The sequence below is a fragment of the Halichoeres trimaculatus genome, unplaced genomic scaffold, assembly GCF_033239565.1.
Source record: "Halichoeres trimaculatus isolate MK-OKI-2021-1 unplaced genomic scaffold, fHalTri1.1 fHalTri1_scaffold_9, whole genome shotgun sequence".
Classification (NCBI taxonomy): Eukaryota; Metazoa; Chordata; class Actinopteri; order Labriformes; family Labridae; genus Halichoeres; species Halichoeres trimaculatus.
The window spans coordinates 33,957,028-33,979,573 of record NW_027437188.1 but is presented as its reverse complement, the minus strand read 5'-3'; the positions used below and the strand labels follow the sequence as shown (position 1 = coordinate 33,979,573).

General features: G+C 42.1%; 2 protein-coding genes and 2 non-coding genes across 5 annotated transcripts; all 4 read right to left on the bottom strand.

Annotated features, from left to right (window-relative positions):
* Nucleotides 1–894: 894 nt before the first annotated feature.
* On the bottom strand, nt 895–13,269 carry atg16l1 (ATG16 autophagy related 16-like 1 (S. cerevisiae)). Of its 2 annotated transcripts, none has more exons than XM_074679968.1 (20): nt 13,097–13,269; nt 12,249–12,360; nt 10,973–11,066; nt 10,713–10,818; nt 10,058–10,131; nt 9,874–9,943; nt 9,120–9,301; nt 7,848–7,913; nt 7,581–7,667; nt 7,282–7,341; nt 7,074–7,179; nt 6,885–6,990; nt 6,730–6,800; nt 6,437–6,508; nt 3,726–3,846; nt 3,522–3,627; nt 3,109–3,258; nt 1,999–2,046; nt 1,801–1,902; nt 895–1,626 (listed from the first exon to the last, which is right to left on the bottom strand). In XM_074679968.1, the coding sequence occupies exons 2-20, from the start codon at nt 12,352–12,354 to the stop codon at nt 1,533–1,535; spliced, it is 1,821 nt and encodes a 606-aa protein (XP_074536069.1). In that variant the 5' UTR covers nt 12,355–12,360; nt 13,097–13,269; the 3' UTR covers nt 895–1,532. The 2 variants fall into 2 exon arrangements, with proteins under 2 accessions (XP_074536069.1, XP_074536070.1); XM_074679969.1 differs by having other exon boundaries at nt 7,074–7,176.
* LOC141798511 (small Cajal body-specific RNA 6) lies at nt 3,950–4,212 on the bottom strand. The gene has a single exon (XR_012599181.1).
* On the bottom strand, nt 9,463–9,737 carry LOC141798510 (small Cajal body-specific RNA 6). The gene has a single exon (XR_012599180.1).
* Nucleotides 13,270–14,115: 846 nt separating the features above from the next.
* Nucleotides 14,116–20,645, bottom strand: spint2 (serine peptidase inhibitor, Kunitz type, 2). The gene is made up of 11 exons (XM_074679838.1): nt 20,039–20,645; nt 18,332–18,502; nt 18,024–18,107; nt 17,833–17,865; nt 17,729–17,752; nt 15,750–15,911; nt 15,600–15,659; nt 15,344–15,511; nt 15,210–15,254; nt 14,881–14,989; nt 14,116–14,713 (listed from the first exon to the last, which is right to left on the bottom strand). Exons 1-11 carry the CDS (start codon nt 20,472–20,474, stop codon nt 14,629–14,631), a joined length of 1,377 nt encoding a protein of 458 aa, XP_074535939.1. The 5' UTR covers nt 20,475–20,645; the 3' UTR covers nt 14,116–14,628.
* Between the last annotated feature and the right edge of the window lie 1,901 nt (nt 20,646–22,546).

Genomic DNA, 22,546 nt, shown 5'->3' with positions numbered 1-22,546 from the left:
TAGAGAAAAGAGATTAAAGAGAAAAAAACAGTGATAATAAAATTACAGAGATAAAATAGGGTTAGTCAAATAAAATGTCAGTGATTGAAAAAGAGATTTCAGAGATAAAATAAAGATTACTGAGAGAAATGATATTAAAGAGAAAAATATTTTAGAGAAAAAACAGATTTTACAAAGATTACTTTTCATTGGGATAACAAATTAAAGATAGAGTAATGTGAGATTACAGACTAAAGACAGATTAAGGAGAGATTTTAGATGTCTGAGATTTAACTGGGAGTTTGCAGAAATTAGAGAGATTACTACAATGGCAGGTAGGGGGCAGTAGATCTGCAAAAGCAACAATAGTACGAGGTCAGTTACCCCAACATTCACAGAAAATAAGTAAACAACGGTTTTATTTTTAACTTCAGCCATGATAAACATATCTCTAATGCTCACGTTATGACATGACTGATTCATAAAGCTAAATATTAGATCACACATTACCAATAAATATAAAAATGTAAATATTATGAAGTATATCACAACACAAGACCCATACAAAGCCATATTTATCACAGCTGAAGTTAAAAAAGAAAACATTTTACTTTTTACCTCAGGAGCTCTCTAAAGGCCTGAGGCTCTTTGTGAATTTTTATCTCACTAAAGTTAAATTTAGAGATTTTTTTTTTCTAAGAATGACATCACTGAGAGCTAAATTTCAGCCTGAGGATACTTTGTGAATCAGGACCTGGACTTCAGGGCTGAAGCCTGGTTCAGCATGTAGGGACGGCCAGTGTGACCTCAGACTCAGAGGGGTCAGGCTGGTGTCTGTGGCGCCTGTTCAGTGATGAAATAAACACTTCCTGTTTCCGATGAGGTTGGTTTAAAGGTTTTTATTCATCACAGTCTGTATGTATTTCAGCGTTCTGTGTTTTCAGATGAGCTCCTTTCTTAATCTGAGATTAAACCCCATCAGACGGCCCCTCAAAGGAACCACAGGATCAAACACTGCTGAAGAAATATTCACCATGGAGAGCACAAACAGGTTTATTTGATTTTTTTAAAGCACAGACAGCTGCAGGATGAAAACATCACACCGTTTGCCTCCTTGCTTCCTTCCCTGGTTTCCTCTCCTCTCCTAAGCGTGCTGAAGGAGAGAAGCTGCAGACTTTGATAAAAAGAGCTCAGAGCATCGTTCTGACCCTGAAAAGAGTCCAAGAAACCGTCCACATCAAGTCCTCATGGTACCAGCTCTGTTCCTCACCTGTAAACAGTCACCTGTAAACCGTCACCTGTTCGCTTGGTTCACGTCCGTTTGTTCCTGCTGCTTCAGGACAATCCAGCTGTGCTCCCGCCTCACAGGCACACACACACACCATCATACACACACACACACACATCGTCATACACACACACACACCTGTGTCCTGAGCATCTGAACAAACATGCTGAAGGGTGAACTCAGTCTGATCGATCAGCTGATCGTTTCCATTAACACCTTCATCACAAGTCCCGCTGTGACTCCGCCCCTTAATCCATCCAGCCAATCACATGTCAGACCACAGAACCGCCCTGCTTCCTTTCTCCACGCTGACCACGAACGCCCCAGAAGGCGACCAGGACACCGCGTTGATCGCCGAGCTGTAGAGACAATGACATCATCATCACTTTCATCATGCTAAGATTTTTTTACCTGGCTCAGGTAATCTGAATTTAAACCCCATAATCTGTTAATCTGTGACAGAGGATTTAAAGAGCAACAACAGAACGTCTGAGGATTCTGCTCTAAAGGTTCCTGAAGGTTCTGGTTCTTACTTGTGGTTCCGGTCTAGGGTCCGATCCACCTTCCCTGTTAGAACATTCCAGACGTACAGAGCTCCATCTGCTGATCCTCCAGCCACATAGCTGCCGTCAGGACTGCGAACAAACAAACGTGAAAAAAAAAACAGTAAATAAAAGAAAAAGGTCCTGTGTTGGTCATCATGTGATGTCATTAGTCATGTGACCATTTACCTGAAGGTCACTCTGGTCCAGTCTGCTCCACACTTAAAACCCTGGGCACTAAAACACAAACACACAAAGTTATAACAGGCTTTTTTTCAGGTGTAATCATGAAAGCCTCAGTTGACTCTGTCAGCAAAGATCGATCAGGTTCACGGACCGGCTCCAGATTAAAACTCTGAAACCAGGTTAGAAAGCAACAACAGACCATATGTGTGACTGCAGGACCAGGGGGGTATTCCACGAAACTGGTTTAAGTCAAAGCCGGGCTTATTTTGGTTAGCCTCGCTAACTTAAGTGAGGGTGTCTGATGTTAGCTTCGTTAGCCATGTCTGTGAATAGCATGATGCTACTCTGCCCTCTGGTATTCCCTCTGTTGCTGGGTTAGCACAGCTAGCTCGTCCATCTTATTGGAGATAGATCTTACGTTCCCAACAACGATGGATGGAAGGACAGGCCCATGTCGTCATTTCTTAGCTCACACCTGAGAACCAGCACATCGTCCTCACCTCCTTCTCCTCACCTTGTGGGAAACATCCGGCCTTGCACCAATTAGCATTGACATGCTACAGGCTGCAAACAACTGATTTCAGCTGCAGCCATGGTTACATGTAGGATCTCCAGACAAACACAGGAGAAAAAATTGTAAAAATATCACTGAAGACAAAAAAAAGTTTGGTGTCCCATGACCAACAAATGAACCGTACAAAGTAGTGATCCACTCCAAATACAAAGATGATAAAAAAGAGACGAAAAAATTACAAGAAACAGACAAAGAAGAGAGAGCTACTGCTTTTCTGACACCTCCTGCTTTAAACCCAGAAAGTCAGAAGGATCATGCGGCCCCGCTTTCACGGTTTGTATTCATACTAAAAATCAAGATCAAGCTTTTGCCCTTCAGCTCCACGGGAGGTTTCCGGCCTCCCTGAGCTCACCTTAGGACACCTGCGTTATCCTTTGACAAGTGTACCACCCCAGTCATACTAGACTGGAAAATCAGTGGCTGAGTGGTTAGAGTGAAGGACGCAGGCTCGCAGTAATCTGTGTTTTACTTTCCAGCGATAGCCCAGCCTTTTTCAGCCGGTTTCGTGGAATACCCCCCTGGACCAGCACCAGGACTACCTGAAGGTCTGCCTGACAGCGTTGGTGCGCAGGTCGATGATCTTGAGCAGGTCGTCCCTTGAGCAGGTGAGCAGCTCACTACGGTCGTGGTTTAGGTCCAAAGATGTGACTCTGCCCTGCAGCTCCAGCTCTCGGACGATACTCTCTGACCTAACACACACACACACACACACACACACACACACACACAGACACAGACACACACACACACACACAGTTACTGGCTTGTTAATTAAGATATCAAAGCTGACCCCTGACCTACAGTTACCTCCCTCCAAACCACGAGTTTGAGATCATCAGAGCAGGTGATCGGCAGTTCATACTTTCAACTTTTCAAACCAGACTTTTATTTTGAAAGGTCAGCCTCTGGGACTGATGGACTCAGACCTATGATGTCACAAGGTAAACCTCACCTGATGTCCCAGAATCGAACCTTCTTGTCAAAGTGCCCGCTCATCACACACTGCTCAGTACACACGATGTCATTACAGCTGGAGCCCGCAAACACTGTCTTCATACCTGCACAGGTGAGACAGACACAGACAGGTGAGACAGAGGAAGGTGGTCACTAACTGGTTAGTTATATTAGTTAAGATGTTCAGCTGTTCACCACGTACAGACTTTGCTGCGGAGGTCCCAGAGTTTGAGCGTTCGGTCGTAGCTCCCAGAGACGATGCGAGCGTTGTCCAATAGGAAACGAGCCGACAACACCTTCCCACTGTGACCTGTGAGAGTGTGCTGAGGACACACACACACACACACACACACACACACACACACACTGAGTCAGACAGTGAATGATGCCATGTATCCTGTGACAGGTGTGTGTTTCTGTCGAACTAGTCTCAGTAGCAGAGTGAGATCAGCACTCAGGCCACGCCCCCTGTGACGCTCCTTCTGATTGGCTGTGTTGGATGACATCATCAGTGAGCCTGCAGTGTCTATGTGTAGACTCAAGCTGTGATGTCACATCCTGTTTGTCAGCAGCTTCAGGTACCACCACTGCACAACTAGAGCATGATGGGAGCTGGAAGCACAGGCTGCTGGGAGCCAACAGGGGGGGCAGACTCTGAGGTTCAGACCTTTTACATGACATCATCGACCAGAGGACTGAACCACGGAAATACAGAAAGACTACTAACAAGTACAGACGAACTACACTCTTAGTGTAGTCAGACTACAGACTGAGTTTAGTCACACTACGGACTAATTTTAGTCAGACTATGGACTGAGTTTAGTCGGACTACGGACTGAGTTTAGTCAGACTATGGACTGAGTTTAGTCAGACTATGGACTGAGTTTAGTCGGACTACGGACTGAGTTTAGTCAGACTACGGACTAATTTTAGTCAGACTATGGACTGAGTTTAGTCAGACTATGGACTGAGTTTAGTCAGACTACGGAATTAGTTTAGTCAGACCACATACTGAGTTTAGTCAGACTACGGACTGAGTTTAGTCAGGCTAGGAACAGTCTTTGTTTGGACTATGGACTGAGTTTAGTCAGACCACAGACTGAGTTTAGTCAGACCACAGACTGAGTTTAGTCAGACTACGGGCTAAGTTTATTCAAACTACTGAGTGAGTTTAGTCCTACTAACAACAGTCTTTGTTTGGACTACAAACCAACCTCAGACTATGGACTGAGTTTAGTCAAACCACTTACTGACTACATAATACATGTAAATGTAGTATGTAGTAGGCACTGCGTACTTCCTACTGCTTTAGCATGTAGTATGTAGTATGACTGACTGTTGGGTCTTTTTTTTAGTATAATACTCTAGTTTTCAGTTTCTGAAAATGGAGTTACGGGTAATGGATTTTATTTTGTCTTTGATATAAATGTACAACACAAACTTCGGGTAGATCTGGGCATTTTAGTAATTTTGTTAATTATATCAGCAGAATCCTCATATTTGATTTTTAACCTTACACCATAAGTTTTATAGTTTGTTAAAAAATAAATCTAGAAGGGATTTTTATTTTTTACAGCTTATGGAAAACCACTTCTATGTGGTTTTCCTTAAGTGAATTAGTGGTTAATGTTCCCCTTAACAGCAGATGTGTTGTTACCAACTCATCACACTTTGAAGGAGTTTTTCCAAAACAGTTCACACAATTGGAAAAATTCCAGCAGTTTGAGAAAGCTGAGACTGTGCTCTTTCAGGAAATATGTGGGGTTTACGGTAATTTCACTCAGGCATTTGAGGAAGCTCACGAATACACATAAGGAGATGAGTTCTCATAAAAATGCCAAAAAAAGAAGATCTTCCCAGGTTATAAAACCTCCTCTGACGTTTCTGCGCCATTATGAGACTGAAGGAGCAGCTTCATGTGAAAAAGGTAATGTTAGATAGGATAAATGAAGCTCTCTGTATCAAGTTTTTACTTAATATGCGTTGTTTTACGTTTTGATTGAGGCTTGTAGTGCGTGGTGACTTTTTAGAACAGTGTACCTGGTCTAATTTGTAAAATATGTGCAAAATTCATCATTAACTGACTAATTAACTTTTTAGAGGAGTAACGGAGTAACGTCCTACGTCTGTACTGTATATGTGTAAGTGTGTGCGTCGGCAGAGCATATAACAATGAATGTATGTATTGTAGGATGTTAGAACAGTGAACCAAGGCTTCTTTTCACTGTTTGGACATGATTTGAGATTTTTATTGTGTGATATCCTTTTTAAATCAATGCACCAAGCTTTATTTGTACTGTACAGTGAGCGCAACCAGCTAGATCTCATTTTCCTTAAGTTTCACTTTCATTTTGTCCTGGGACGAGTTGCAGTGATCCTCAGGTGATGCTGGTGATGCTTTTAGAGGCCCTTTTTTTTTCAAAACAAGAGACAATGCTCAGAAATGTTAATGTACCCATGTTTATTAATGATCAAACTCTAAGTTGATCCTGTAAAATCTGCTTCTGATGTTTGATTGCTGTGTTTTTCCTTCGCTAAACCTCTAAAATCCTAATCTGTCTTAGTATTTTTTTCATTTTAAACTGTTTTACTCTCATAAAACCTGCAGCAAACTGGAAAAAACTCCAGATGTTGAAAGTTCAAAGTATCCTAGAGAAATGGGCTGAAGCATTTACTCAGAGGATGTTTTTTGTCCATTTTATAGTCAAAATAAGCAAAAAATGTCCAGACTGACATTTGTTGTTAAAGGGTTAATGAATTTGTAGAAGTAAACCCTGCTTTCTTTCGTATCACTTCATTAGTGTTGTTGTATTGTAGTTGTAATGCCGACTCATTCCAGTAGATGGTGGTAACTCACCAAAACCTGCCACTAGCTTAGCCATACAGTGTTAGCGCTTAGCTGTGAAGACTCACCCTCAATCTGTAGTCGTCCACCGTCCAGATCCGACTCGCAAAGTCGTTGGAAGCAGCCAGCAGGTACGAGCCCTGAGGAGAGAGTGTGTGTGTGTTGAATCAGAGCATGAAGCTCGGAGACTGGGTGAAAGTTTACACAAGGTCAGAGAGACCTCACAGACACAAGCTGGAGACAGGAGCTATCGTCTATCTGCCAGATAAATGTACATCAACCCTGAGACTGTACAAGAACATCTGACCAGATAAATGCTGAGTTACGTCAGTTATTATAAAAATATAAAACAGAGACTCACAGCACTGTCAAACTCGATGCTGGTGATTCCTGCGTTACTGCCTGTTAGAGCTCCTTTAGACTCACACCGACCTACACACACACAAAACACAAATAATTCATATTTGGAGTTTCACTCAAAAACACACCACAGTGTATCAAACACTTCCTGTTTACCTGCTATGACCTCCCACAGCTTCACCCGTCGGTCCATCCCTCCTGTAGCCAGGAGACGGGAGCCAGGGCTGAACCTCACAGCATTGACTTCGCCATCATGAGCGTCCTACACACACACACAGGTTAAAACAGCCATCACAGCGACTCTGGTTTCTTTAAAGACTGGTGAGGTGCATGTGTTGTACTCACAAACATGTGGAGGGCGGTGGAGGGTACGCGGACCTCTGCACACACTCCTGTAGGAGTCTCTGTGTTCTCAGGTGACGAGCTGAAGGAGCCGGCAGGTCGACGCCTGCTGAGATGGAGACATGGTCAGAGTGACTCACCTGTAAACCATCAGCTGGTGGCTCTTTGATGATGAAAACACACACACAGGCAGAGCAGATGTCCTACATACCCAAATATGTTGGAGATTGAGTCCAGCAGACCACCAGGAGGAGGCTGGGAGATCTTTTTACTGCACACACATACACACACTCGATTAGTAAAAACTTTAATCCATAGTTCATTCTGAATAATCATAATGAGCCAAACTGAGTTCAACACTATGAGCTTCTCAGTGGGTAGAGCAGCTGTCAGCAGCACCAGGTGTAATGTTTTACAAAGCGACGGATAAGAGTTGTTAGAGTCCATCAGACCTTCAGCCTGCTCCTCAGCTTGTTGCTGCTTTGAAGAAACCAAGGTAAAAGGTCTCACCTGGGGGTCCTGCTGGTGGCTCTGTTGGGCGAGGTCTCTCCGCCCCCCTTTCCTCCATCTTCTGCAAGAACCTCAATGTCGTCATCCCTGAAAATATACAGAATGTCAGGGCTAACCTGACTCTGTGTGTATTTAACACTAATATTTAATGATGAACTTCTTAAAACATCAAAACCAGAGTTTACAAATAAAAACTTAAATATAAATGAACATGAAAGTGAACGGGAACATTAAGTGTAAAGGATAAAAGCAGTTTAATGAACTGACGGGTCGACTGGCAGCGGCTCCTTAGCAGCATCAGCAAGTTCCTTCTGCAGCTTCGCTTGTCTGCGCCTGCAATACAAATCAGACAGGCAAGAAAGAGTATCAGTCAGACAGGCAGGTAGAGCATCAGTTAGACAGGTAGAGCATCAGTTAGACAGGCAGGCAGAGTATCAGTCACACAAGCAGGCAGAGCAACATTCACACAGGGAAGGCAACAGTCAAACAGGACAGACAAGAAAGAGTATCAGTCACACAAGGAGGCAGAGCAACAGTCACAGAGCATTGGTTAGACAGGCAGAGCATCAGTTAGACAGCAGGCAGAGTATCAGTCACACAAGCAGGCAGAGCAACATTCACAGAGCATTGGTTAGACAGGAAGAGCATCAGTTAGACAGCAGGCAGAGTATCAGTCACACAAGCAGGCAGAGCAACATTCACACAGGGAAAGCAACAGTCAAACAGGACAGGCAAGAAAGAGTATCAGTCACACAAGGAGGCAGAGCAACACTCACATAGGGTGAGCATCAGTCACAAACGCAGAGCATCAGTCAAAAAGGCAGGCAGAGCAACAGTCACACAGGCATAGCATCAGTCACAAAGACATAGCATCAGTCATACAGGCAGGCAGAGTATCAGTCACACCAGCAGAGCAACAGCCACACAGGCAGGCAGAGTATAAATCACAAAAGCAGGCAGAGCAACAGTTACACAGGGACAGCAACAGTCACACAGGCAGGCAGAGCATCAGTCACACAAGGTGAGCATTGGTCACACAGGCAGGCAGAGCAACAGTAACAGACAAAGCATCAGTCACAGACATAGCATGACTCTCACAGGCTGGCAAAACATCAGTCACACAGGTGGGAAGAGCAACAGTCACACAAGCAAGCAAAGCAACAGTCGAAGACATTGTATCAGTCACACAGGAAGGCAGAGCAACAGTCAGAAAGGCATGCAAAGCAACAGTCAAACAGGCAGAGCAACAGTCACTCAGGCAGTGCATCGGTTACACAGATAAAGCATTAGCCACACAGGCAGAGCATCAGTCACACTGACAAAGGATGAGTCAAAGGCTGGCAGAGCATCAGTCACGAAGGCAGGTAGAGCAACAGTCAAAGGCAGGCAGAGCAACAGTCATACAGGCAGGGCAACAGTCACACAGGCAGTGCATCGGTTACACAGATCAAGCTTCAGTCACACAGGCAGAGCGTTAGTCACAAAGGCAGAGCGTTAGTCACAAAGGCAGGCAGAGCATCAGTCATAAAGTCCTCTGACCTGCTATCCTTCTCGTTCTCAGCGTTCAGCTTGTTGGCCTCCTGAGCCTTCTCAGCCATCCAGCGGGACACCAGTTCCTGGTTGTCCTCTGTGGTTTTCCTCAGTTTCTCCTCCAGAGCAGAGAAAGTGATCTGCAGGGCGTCGTACTCATCCTTTAGTGTCTGATTCGCCCTCTCCAGGTCCTACAAGGACACAGGAAGTCCAGAAGTTGATCTGAAGAGCTATAAATCTGAGTGACAGTCACGCACACACATAAAGATCCTAACTGACACATCACCCTGACTTCCTGTTCCCTGGAGACTTCCTGTCTACATGTCTACCTGTCCCCTGTCCAGACGGGTAAGGTCTCAGGTTGAAAACTGAAGATCATGCCCCCCTCCCCTCCCTCCGCCTGACGCTCCTTCTCGTTGCTTGTGTTGGATGACATCATCAGTGAGCCTGCAGTGTCTCAGTGCAGACTCACACTGTGATGTCACATCCTGTCTGTCAGCAGCTGTAGGTACCACCACTGCACAACTAGAGCATGATGGGAGCTGAAGGCAGAGGCTGCTGGGAGCCAATAGGAGTCAGGAGGAGAGGATTGTGGGTAATCAGACCTTTTACTGTTCATCACTGACCTTCACCACGTCTGCAGAGTTTGAGCTCCTTCTGATGTAAACATCCATAAACGCTCCCGGCAGCTACAACACACTCATCATGTGATCACCTGACTCACCTGTCATAACCCGTCCAGGTGCTTCAGTCAGCTTCTTACCTGCAGACAGCTCCTCAGCTCCCGACAGTCTCCCTCCAGACTGCTGATCTGCTGCTGGTACTCCAACATCCTGAAAAGACAAAGACAACATGTGACCCCGAGTCACACACAGTGTCACTCACACAGAGTTTTTACACACAGACCCACACTCACACACACACACACACACACACACAGTACTGACTTGGCCTCGTTGCTCTGGATCTCTTTGTCTTTCTGTTGAATCTGGTTGTTGAGTTCGATGACGCTCTGAGCCAGCTGCAGAACAAACACAAACAGCCAATCAGCACCTTTCCTTTCCAGCAGCTGAGTGCACACCTGAGAGTGATCTGACCTCTGACTTACACATGAAAGTTAAGACTACAGATACTACCTGTGCATGTGTCAGACTGTCAACTCTTCTATACACCCTCCTCCCCTCAAAACAGAAACATGCACACACACTCTCAAAACACTCATTCCACAAACCAAAAGAAACCAACTGAAGGTGTTGACTCTTTGGTGTCACACACCTAACTGAGGGAAGAGCCTCCTTTTATAGACTCCTCAGGCTGACGAGCAGCAGCTGGGTGCAACGAGGACAGGTGAGCTGAGTGAGAGCTCGTTAGGAGAGCTGGAGGTCACAAACTACCTCCATAGGTCTAAACACTCAGCAGACTCTCAGAAGAAACATGACAACAGCGTTCACTGGTTCTTCCAATAATATGGTCTGAAGGTGTTACCATGGAAACAGCTAACCACAGATGGGGTTGGGTCATGCTGAGTTATTGATGTCAGGTGGATAAGCTGAGAAAGGATGCAAGTGAGGTATTTGACATCATATCCTGTGTGAGACTGACCTCTCCTCGTTTCTTGTGCAGCTCCGTCAGCTCCTCCTGGTGCTTTATCCTCATCTGAGCCATCTCCTGCTGTAGGGCGTCACTGCGACTCGACTCCACCCCCGAACTGGGTGCATATACACACACACACACACACACACACACACACACACACACACACACACACACACACACACACACACACACACACAGTTTAATCTATTTTCAACAGAGGGCGCAGGACTGGTTCTGGTTCTGTTCCATATTGGCCAGAAACTCACCTGGACTCATGTCCTCTTGGCACGTCATACTTCTCTGCCTGGTACCGCTCAGACAGAACGGCCTGCAGGTCTGACTTCTCAAGAAGGCGGTTATCTAAAGCATACACACACACAAAGACACACAGGTCAGAGACAGACAGCAGGGGCCTGTACTACGAAGCTGGATTAGCTCTTAGAGAGATAACTTTCTGTATAAGTTTCGGGTTTTCAGCACTACGAATGTGGATCTCTTTGTATCCAGACACGTTGCCCCGGTAACTGATGCTGAACACCAAACCTGGTCCAGAGCAGGTTAAGTTCCAAGATTAGAGCTAGAACGGGGTGTGACAGACCACCCACTGACCAATCGGTTCTCTCAGGCGGGAATAAAAGACCGCTCAGTCACCAATTTGCTCAGCCGGAGTGAAGTCCTCCGGTGTGGGACCACCCCCTGTCTCTTTGGCCCAACATTTTTTCTTATGGGCTGTGAACAAACAATATCTTACTGATCATCATAACTGAGACATCGTCAGGGAAAAGTAGAAATGTGTGAAAATGGAATCTTTCATTCTGAGCACTTTGAATGATATTGAATTTGATATTTATTTTTTATTTGCTCCCAGCTCCTTTTTTCCCCACTGCTATTGCATCTGCAATACAAACTGCCTATAATGAGCGTTTTCCCTGGGATTTGTAGGAAAGTGGACTCTTTCTAATTATGAGGTGGGATATGATGCTGATCACACACACACTGACTGACAACATGAATGAATAAGGACCTAACTGCCCGTGTCGTCACATGATGAGGTAGGTCTATTAATATCAGCATTTTGGAAATTTACACATTCACAGAGTCGGCGATTTTTTGCCAGCAATCCCTCCGGCTTCTCGCGGCCGAAGTCGTGTTGCTCCTGGCCTGGATAATACTGTGGTACTCTGCGTATTTTTGCAGGATTTTTCGCTGCTCCTCCGCCGTAAAGTAGGCTATTCTCTTCTCCATTGTGGTAAATGCTCCGGCGCCACTAACCACGCCCATTTTATGTGTGCGCGCACAGATCCCAGCCGGATTCACTTATCGAGTTGATAACGAACTTCGTAGTACAGCAGATCTGGATGACGTAGATCCGGTGAAGTTTAGCAAGTTGTCACAGAGTTATCCTGGATGACTTAATCCAGCTTTGTAGTACAGGCCCCAGATGTACCTGACTCGTGTAAGTTTCAGATCAAATCAAAGTAACATTTAGTAAACAATAACACACAGCAGCACAGACAGACAGTGAGGCAGACAGCTACTCACATTGGTGGATGAGCTCCTCAAAGGCCTGTCTCTGCACTCGGTCTCTGAGCTTCAGCTGCTCTGACACATGTCTTTTCCACGTACACTCCCCCCGCCGCTCCGCCATAACCACCTACACACACACACACACACACACACACACACACACACACACACACACACACACACACACACACACACATACACATACAATCAGGTGAGCATGTGTGTAAATCTACAGGTTATCCATCTGGTGAGATATAGCTAAAAGTGAAGTATTGTTTAAGTCTCCAATAAATATGACTTAATTACTCTTTGGTTCATAAATACTAAGTATAAATGTATAAATCTAGGGGGTAGTTAATGATAAGTCTAAATAAATAACTATGAGTTATAAATGATTAGTATAAATTGTATGGACTGTTAATGACAAGTATAATTATGGGCCTTTAATAATGAGCATAAATATATAACTGTATGTATGGGTTGATAACAGTAAGTAAAATTATATAACTCAACGGGTTTTTAATGAATGTGAGGTCGTAATTATGATTTATTGGTTTGTTTATAACAAACGGGCTAGCTGCTGTTAGCCACTCTATGTTAGCATATGGCTCACACCAAACAGGAAGTCACGTATTCTAACATGCTAACATTTCTAACGTTCAGCAGTGGTTCAGGTGTGTCACAGTTTAACATTTAAAACTAAACCTAACCATTAGTTACGTGTTACGTCACAATAAAATGTTTACATACTGTTTTAATGAGCAGGACACTCGTGACTCAACATGAAAGTATGCTAACTTTCCCTCCAGCTGCCCTGCTTTGCGGCACTCCAACCGCGTACTGGTGTTCAGGTTTTCACTTACGGCATCTACGTGAGTCCGGATCAGGGCTCGTTTCTCTGAATAGTCTCCGTTCAGCTGGGTGTAGGTGTGTCACGGTGGTTGGAGTGTTCCTGCCCCGTTTCTGCCGTTAGCCGTTAGCCGACATCAGCTGCTCCCACTCACCGCCATCTTCGTTCTGACGTCATCAAGCGGGACGGCCGCACCTAGATGACGTCACTTTATGCAACCTAATTTTATTCATTATTATCTCAAATTACCATGAAAGCCCGTTTCTACCATTAAAATAGTAAAATTGATTAAAAGAATGTTCAGTCATAATTATTAGATAGTAAGTGATTGCATTGGTTAATGACCAGTACTTATTCTCCAAACTGTTAGCTTTAACATAACTTTTGTCCTTGCCATCAGTGAGCAATCAGTCTATAATCAAATAATGAACAATAATCTAAGCTAATGAATGAATAATAAAAAAAACAATTAATTTAAATGATAAATACAAATCATAAACTAGAAAAGAATAGAATGTACTTTATTAATACAAATGGAAATTAAGAGTCACAGCAGTAATAATATAAAGAAAAAAAAGAAAGAAAGGATATTTTGCAATACAACAACAACAAAAAAGAATAATATAATGGGTGTCAACAAGAAAAAAATGTCCATTTGAGACGACAGCTTCACCATGATTCTCCAGTCAGCCTCAACCTTCACAGGGTCCAGGACTGAGCTGGACTTCTTCACCAGTCTGCCCGGTCTCACCCTTCTGTATCCTGTCCACTCACAGCAGGTGAAATCCTTCCAAAGTGGTGTTGGTGTCAAGTGTTAGCGCCATTAGCCATGTCTCTGTGAATAGCATGATGCTACTCTGGTGCTGGGTTTGCACCACTAGCTTTCCATCTTTAATCATAAATGGTTAATTAAAGTATTGGATTAATAATTTAAATGTAAGTAATATATGGTTTAAATGATACATGATTATTTGAACCTCTAAATGATTAATTACAAAAAAATTAATAATAATTTAAACAATGATTTCAGGTGGTTGGATGTTTTATTATACAGATGAACACAGTTCAATTAAATCAAACAAATTTGTCTCTTTCATTATTCACACAAAGCATCTTTGATTAAACCACAAAGGTCAAAGGTCAAACAAGAAAATAACAGGTCAGAGGTTAAAGGTCAGGGACAGGAGGCACATGACGAAGCCACTACTGAGTTCCTAGAAAGAAAACCCCACCATGAAGCTACAGCTCACAGCTGGTTAGCTTAGCCTGCTTTTCCCCCTGAATGTGCTGCTGTAGGGATTATTTTTGACCTAATGCTAAGCTAAGTACTTCCTTACAGGTAGCCGAACACTCAGAGACCCATCACCCAGGTGAACAGCTGATTTCAGCAGGATATGAACGCACCTTGATGCTAATCAAAAACATAAAAGTTGAACATCAAAGAAAAACAGATAAAACCCAGAAATAATGATTACACATCTTACAAATAATAGACAAAAACTCCTTCATTAAAAGAGACTGCTGTGATGTCACTCTTAACACCCCTCAGGCTCGAGTCGGTTCAGGACTCTGTGGAACACTCAGAGACTCAAGAGATGACGAGTCACTGGGGAGGAGCACCTCCTTGTCACTGGGGGGAGAAAGAGGGGGAGGGGCATATTAATTCATGAGGACGTGTGCTGTTCGATCTTTAAAGCCTACATTCTAAGGAGGGAGTCCTGTGTAAATATGTACAGCCTCTAGGGGGAGCTAAAGTGATGTTACTGACAGGAAGTGACTTTGGCAGGTGAGCTTTACCTGGTGTTTGAGGGCTGGCAGGGAAGACGGTGGCGTCTCAGTGTCATGATGATCAGCGTCCCGAGCAGCAAAGCAGAGATGGACGCAAGGGTGACGAAGAGGAAGACGGCTGAGGATGAAGATCAACGAGAGAGTCACGAAGATACAGGTGTGAAGACACAGGTGGTGTTAATGCTACAGGAAGCTAACTATTCCACCACAGTGTCTGGTTTGACTGGATAAAGAGGTCTAAACCTGGACTGTAACTGTACTAGACTGGACTAGACTGGGTTTTGACCAATCAGAGTAGAGTATTAACACATTAAGGTCATCTTCGTTAATGGACGAACCTGCAGTCCAGCGGTTACGAGGATTCCCACGACCTTCAGGGCGAACTGAGGAGACACAAAAACACAGATTAAACACACACACACACTCACACAATGAGGTGTTTAATACAAGTTGTGTTTGAGTGTTTGTGTACTTTGTGAGCTGCAGCGGTTCACACACTCTTCCTGGCTGCTGTAACGGTTTTGGTTACCACGACAACCGCCGTAGATAAAGGAGCGACAGGTGGCGGTGTTGGGGTCGTAGTAGAACATGGGGAAGGCTGCACGGCAGGGACCGGGGTCAGGGGTCACTGTGCACATGGCTGTGGAAGAGGGAGGGGTTTGATTTCAGGGTTACAGACGTCTCAGGAGACACACACACACACCTGTCACCTTCATCACACTTCATACCTGTGTACTCGGAAGAAACTTCATCATCACCACGTTTCTGAGAGGAGGGCAGCACAGACACTAAGGAAGAGATGGGATGGCATAAAGTCAATAAAACACTTGACACAGGTACAAACAGGTGTGTTTTACCTGTACAGGTGTGTGTCTCACCTGTGCATGCAGCCAGGCAGCTCTCTTTGTTTAGGTAGTTGTTCTTGTTGCCTCCACAGCCTCCATAGGTGAACCGTTGACAGGTACCAGTCTGTCTGCTGTAGTACCAGCGAGGAAACGCTGCTCTGCAGTGACCCACTTTAGGCTCCGCCCCACAGTTCTCTGATTGGACAGGTAAATCAAATCAGCAGGTGTAAACTTTTTCTCTTACTTGGAGACAGAGGTTATGGGAAGACATTTATCTGATGATTTTTTAATGATATTAACTGAAATCAGCCAAATGTTCCTCATGGACAGTTCTCTCTGATAAAAACTGTAACTTCCAGAAACTGACAACACACTCACACAGACTCACCAACACACACACACACAGACTCACCAACACACACACTCACACAAACTCACCAACACACACACAGACACCCTCAGTCTGTCAGTACATTTACATGCAGCTTCAGAAATGGGACTATGATCTTAGTCAGACCCAGAACAGTCTGAGTAAAGCTTCATCTGTGATTGCAATTGGACTAGATCAGGGGTCTACAACCTTCCATAAGAGCAATGTGCCTCAGCTCACCTGGATTAAAGTCATTCAGGAGACGCAAAATCTACTTTATCTCCACAATAAAGACAAGAAGTGTATAAAATTCTATGTACAGTAAAAATCTAGTGAATATTTAAACAGAAAGGCTTTTTGTGTTTATAGAATTGTACATGTGATGTCTTATTTTGAATTTTCAAAAAGTTGCAAAACTTAAAAAATGTTACAATTTCAACAATTTGCAAAATTTTTAAAGGGTAGAATTTCAATCCACAAAAATTGCAAATATTCAAACAGCTGTAAAACTCGCAAAAAATTCTAAGATATGCAAAATCTTTAAAAAACTGAATGTTTTTTTCCTCAATTTCAAAATGTCAAAAAGAAATTGTAAAAATTTGCCAAAATTCCAACAATTTTAATTCTTCAAGGATTTGCAAAAAAATCATAAATTAGCAAAAAAATTATTGTGATTCCAAAATTTTGCAACATTTTCAAAAACCTGTTGAAATTTTAAAAATTGGCAACATTTGCAAAAAGTGGTATTTCAATAAAATGCCAAATTTTGCAAAAGCTATTTAAACTGTGAACTGGCAAAAATTTTAAAGATTCGCAAAATCTTCAAAAAATTTGAGGTTTAAAAAATGTCAAAAAAAAATGAAATTTCAAGAATTTGCTAAAATTTCATTTATCAGCAATAAATGGTTGTAATTCCAGAAATCTGCGAAATTTTCAAAAAAATGTTAAAACTTTAAAAATCAACAAAGATATCAAAAAAGTGGATTTTCAATTACGTGCAAATATTTGCAAAAAAACAGCAAAACGTGTAAAAATTTCATAGATTTCTAAAATCTTATAAAAAGTGAGATTTTTTTTTTAGAATTTTGAAAAATGTCAAAAAAAATTAATTCAAAATATTAGCAATTAGCAATTTTTGATATAAGAAAAAGAAAAAATCATGAAAAAATGAAAGCTTAATGCAAAATGTGATATGATTTAGTTCAAGGTAATGTTAACACATAATTTTATTTAGTGTGAGTGTCTTGGATCATCATTTTCCTCTTTTAGAAAAATAAAAAATCTTTATTTCAGTAGTACATTTTTTAAAGCTACAAGGAGTCACTGCAAAGGAGTCAGAGAGCTGCATGAGACTCCAGAGCCGCAGGTTGAAGACCCCTGGACTAGATCAATACACAGATGGCTCTACTTATCAAAAAAGGACGCAGCGCCACCTATTGAAGAGGTGTGAAACGTTCTTCGCCTGAAGTCTGATTCTCTTCACTTCATGTTTACACACACAAGACAAGACCCCCTGCTGGGACTTTACTATCCAGCTATGACCTTAGTCAGATCGCTGCCTGTATGTAGACGCACTCAGTGACACATTAGCCTGTGTGTGTGATTCTCTCTGTGAACAGACTTCACCTTCGAGTCAGCATACCTTCATAGAGATCACCTGAAGATCCTACAAGAGAGAGAAGAAGAGAATGTAAGCCAGTCTCACACACAAACGCACCAATGTTGGAGAGTTTTTATGTATGTTACCTGCTCTCTGAGAAGCATCAAGTTTCACATCACCTTCAGAGAGGAAAGCACACGTTAGCTTCACATTAGGGAAGTGATTGTAATGCAGTGATCAGTATTTGAGCGACACACGTCGGTATTTGCACTCTAGTGGTCAGAATGAGTACTGCAGTGGTCATCTGGATTACTATGATAGAATCAAGTGTGTGTACTTGTATTGAGGGCAGGAAGCAGGCGTGTAGTCTGATCAGGAAACGGAGGAGGAGCAGCAGTTGACTCATCAGGAAGAACTGGGCCTGCGTACAAAAACAGACGAGTTAGGCCAAATGCACAATCTCTGACTCGTGAATGCTGAGTGTGTTTCCAGAATTGGCCCGTAGGGGGCAGACTCTGCTGCAGATTGGACTCCGAGTGTCATCAGGAAGTGTGTCCTGAATCAGGTCTCACTAATAGACATGACACTGGCAAGCTGCAATGTTTATAAAATGTTTTCAGGTCACCAAGTGTGTGTGTGTTTCACCTTCAACTCCATTGCAGACGTTCTCACACTCCTCTTGGGAGTCAAACATGTTTCCGTTGGCCTGACAGCCCCCATACGTGAAACTCTGGCAGCTCTTATTGGTTGGTTCGTAGTAGAACTTTGGAAAGGAGGCTCGACACGGGCCGATCTTCATCGGAAGGCGACAACGAACTGAGGAAGAGGAACAGACACTACTGTTAGCATTAGCATGCTAATCACTTCTGACACCTGTCTGTTAAATCCTCCTGAAAGTTCAAGACCCAAGGTTGATTTCAGACACAAACACAGAGACAGATCGGCTGCGTGTGTGTATGTGTGTGTGTGTGTGGTTAAAATAAAACCGGACTAACAGGTCTTAAGCAAAAGTCTGGAAAAAAACCTGAACAGGTGTCCTTTGACACACACACACACACACACACACACACACACTCTGACACACACAGCAGCTTGCTGTTGAACACCTTAAGTTAATTCACCAGAAGAGAACCAGACGAGCAGCATTCCTCAGTTTCTCTCAGAACAAACCAGGAAATTAAACAGATTTAACCCAAAGATTAATGTGAACAAAACGTCCTGAAACCTTCAACAGTCAGACACAAAATATGCTCAAACATGAACAGACTCATTCACTGAAACAACAAAAACTAACAAACAGGAAGTCTGTGGATGTTAACAATAACAACAACAGCAACATAATTCAATCAGGATGATTTAATTTAATCCTCACAACAGGACAAATAAACAAACAACCAAAACACAAACACAATGATCAAAGCCCACATCCAGGAAACAAACTTGCCACAAACACATATTCATCATCATCATTAAATAGTCATCAGTTAAAACTGGAGCTGCTTGTGTTTACATCACTTGAGTAAAGTTTTTAAAATACTGGATAGTATTTAACAAAGTACTTATATAAAGTGTTATAAATCAGAGTTTTAAAACAAAGTTTTATTAATCAAAGTATTAAGGACAAGTTTTATTTATCAAAGTGTTTATTTTGGGGTTTATAGTTAAGAGTGTTTAAATATTTTTTTTAATTAATAAGAGTAATATTCAAGAAAGTGTAATAATTCAAAGTATTGAATAATTTGTGATTAATAGAAAAAACAATAAAGTTTGATTAAACAGAAAATTCTATTAAAGTTTATTAATCGTTGCTAGAATTTAGTTTATTAACCAGAATATTGAGAAGATAATTTACCTGAGTATTAAAATGAGGTTTATTGACCAACGTTTTTATATAAAGTTTATTGAAAGGTAAACAGAAAAAGTTTATTAATCAGATCATTTTAATGAGGTATACAAATTAAGTTTATTTGACCGATATTTTAGATTAAACCAATTATTCAAAGTATCTAAATAAAAGTTTATTAAAGTGTGTTTTGATTACTTTTTTTCAGAATATCAAATTTATTTATCCAAATATCTAAACTAAGTTTTAAAAAAATTTTTGAATATTTTTTCGAACCAAAAAAATTGGATTTAAGTTTATTAATCAGACTATTGTTAAAAATATTAAAATTAGTTTATTAAACACAGAATTTCAATACAATTTCACTGATCAGACTTTCAAAATAAAAACTTATTTCAAAATAAAAAGTTTTGAATAAAGTTTTAATAATATCATCTAAATAAAGTTTTATTAATCATTTTCTAAATGAACAGAGTAATTAAATCAAGTGTCATTTCTTTGAGACCCACCGTTGTTTTCCTCGCTGCCTGCTGGCTCCTGTACCCGGGGTACGGCTCCTATCAGCGGGCTGAGGCGGGACTTCTTCTCGGTCCCTGCCTGGATCCGGGCCATTAACTTGCGGTACACCTTGAACGGCTGCTTGGGCCCGGGGGCGCACACGAACCGGCCCCCGATCACACATCGAACCAGCAGGCACTTCGACGTCCCGTCCGCTTGGGTATCTACCAGAACCAGGTCACAGTCCGAAGCATTACAGCACGCATTACGGCACGAGTCTGGGTCCAGAACCCGCCAGTCCTGATCCAAAAGCGCTCCGTGCTCCAGGTTGAATAAGTTCAGACCTTGATCCGGGTCAGCGGATTTGTCCCAATCACAAGCAAACGCCAGACCAGTACAGACCAAGAGGCAGACCGCCCATAGACTGGTGCTGAATCGCGGGACCATTCTCCCAACGCGGAGTTCGGACCGGTACCGGACTTAAACGGAGATAAGACCTGAAGTGAAAGGGGTTCTTCTCAGTTTTTGGAACCAGATTTCGATAGAAGCTCGAGAGGGTGCAGTCAGAGAGACTTACTTCCTGTTTGGTGGCTTTTGTTGTCGCACCGTTTACCTGAGCGGCAGGTGAGGTCACTGAAGCCCCGCCCACCGCCTACATCAGTACCGGATGACGTAACAGCGCCAAACAATGTTCTACTTCATTTTTTTAATGACAAATTTGAAACATAGGCCTACAAAACGGAGCATTTTATTTTTCACAAATAATAAAATAAAAAACAAGCTTCATGGATCTTTACCAAAACTTGAGCTCAAATGAGAAGTGGAAGTCTTTCTGAGACTGTGGGCTCAGCTCAGACCCAGAAAGTCCAAGATCCAGAGATGAGGAGCAGACCCAGTTTACATTTAGTATTAAGATGAACAGGGGCGTATTTAGTCGTTTGGGGGCCCAAGGCAAACCCAGTCAATGGGGCCCTCCATGTCCTTGTAACTCCTCATCCTCAGAGCTGGACTGGTCTTCCCTGGGTCCACTGTCTCTTTCCCAGAATCAAGGCATGAGACAGTGCTAATCTTGTACATGGTAACTTAACGCAACTAAATGCATTTCCTCAAGTTCTGTACTTTAGTTTGATTTAGAAAAAAGCGAATCCATCATTTAGTCCACTTTGTCCTGGATTTGAAATCTTTTATGGTCAATTGACAGCTTATTTGTCCCACAGTGGGGAATTTACAGAGTAACAGTAACAAACAAGAAAGGATGAAGTGAAAAACATTACAATAGGTAAATATTGAAAAAAAAAATTTAGTAAAGAAAAAATACGTAAATATCAAGCACAACATAAAACTGGAAAAAAAATCTCCTGAAAGAGGTGATATTTACAGTTACCATACTTTTTGGTACTATTATTTTAAAGTTAATGTATTTTTATTTGACCCCCTGTCCAGTGAGTTATGTTTCCAAAAAAGAGATTTTGTACAATAATGTTTATCACCAACTGAAAAAGTTTGATTTTGAGAAAATGATCCTGTTTCCTGGGCTAGATAAAGTCCTTAAAATCCTAAAAGTCTGATATGTTTATCTCAGATCTCAGAGCAACATTGTTTTTATTTCCGACTTGGTTGAAAATAAGAAAAAAAATGGGAAAAAAAAGTGTATTTTACCACTTTCTTCCTGAATCAAATGTTCAGATGTGTTGTAACATGGAATAGCCCATTGAATAAGAAGGGAGGGGGAGGACCCAAAACCATCATTACAGATTAAGCCTTTTGATGTATTTTGAAGCATGTGAAGTAAGATTTAGAAAAAAGAAATGCTTTCAATTGAAGAGAACTTCATAAATCAGTTTTTAAGAGATGCTTTGGGGGCCCCTGGGAATCATGGGGCCCCAGGCAACTGCCTGTGTTTCCCTAATTGTAGCTACGCCCCTGAAGATGAACTCTTTCCTGGATCAGACCTCTGCTCCCTGTTCTCCCCTCAAAAATAAAACAGCAGACAGGTTACTTTCACTTACCTTGACTAGTTTACTGCTGTCTGTTCATTGTTTATTTGGTGACAGACTTTATTTAAAATACAGAAATACATTTTAGAGACTTCTCCAGAGTTTGTCTCAGGTCTGTCTTTGTGCAGGTCCAGTTCTTCCTGATGAGTAAATCGGACCAGCTGCACCAAAAATCAAAACCTGCCTAGAATCTCAGAGTTACTAAAGTTTTGATCCGCTGGAGGAAAAAAAGTTGCTTCTAAATATTAGTTTAATCTGTGTCAGCAAAATTATTTAACAATGCAACGACTCAATAAAGGTCAAAGACAAACTTCACTTTAATCATTTTTAATAATCAGTCATAAGAAATAACAACAGTATAAATAAATTTATATTAATAAATAAATACTCTAAAATGGATTCATTTAAAAAGCTCTAAACATCTGAATATATGAAATTTAAACAATTTAACAGCTTTTAATAAAACATTTGATTTTCATCATTTTTAACATAAAGTGCATCTGGACCCCGCCAAAATAAAAG

Bases quoted from the DNA above. Each gene is read 5' to 3' on its own strand.
- atg16l1 (XM_074679968.1), bottom strand. From the start codon at position 12,354: ATGGCGGAGCGGCGGGGGGAGTGTACGTGGAAAAGACATGTGTCAGAG. The intron at 10,819-10,972 runs GTGAGTTTCTGG...ATATGCACCCAG, and splicing joins CCAAGAGGACATGAGTCCAG to TTCGGGGGTGGAGTCGAGTC. The intron at 10,132-10,712 runs GTCAGTCTCACA...TTTGTTCTGCAG, and splicing joins TGCACAAGAAACGAGGAGAG to CTGGCTCAGAGCGTCATCGA.
- spint2 (XM_074679838.1), bottom strand. From the start codon at position 20,474: ATGGTCCCGCGATTCAGCACCAGTCTATGGGCGGTCTGCCTCTTGGTC. The intron at 18,108-18,331 runs GTGAAACACACA...TTTTGTACGCAG, and splicing joins CGTCTGCAATGGAGTTGAAG to GCCCAGTTCTTCCTGATGAG. The intron at 14,990-15,209 runs GTTCGTCCATTA...CTTCATCCTCAG, and splicing joins TCGTAACCGCTGGACTGCAG to CCGTCTTCCTCTTCGTCACC.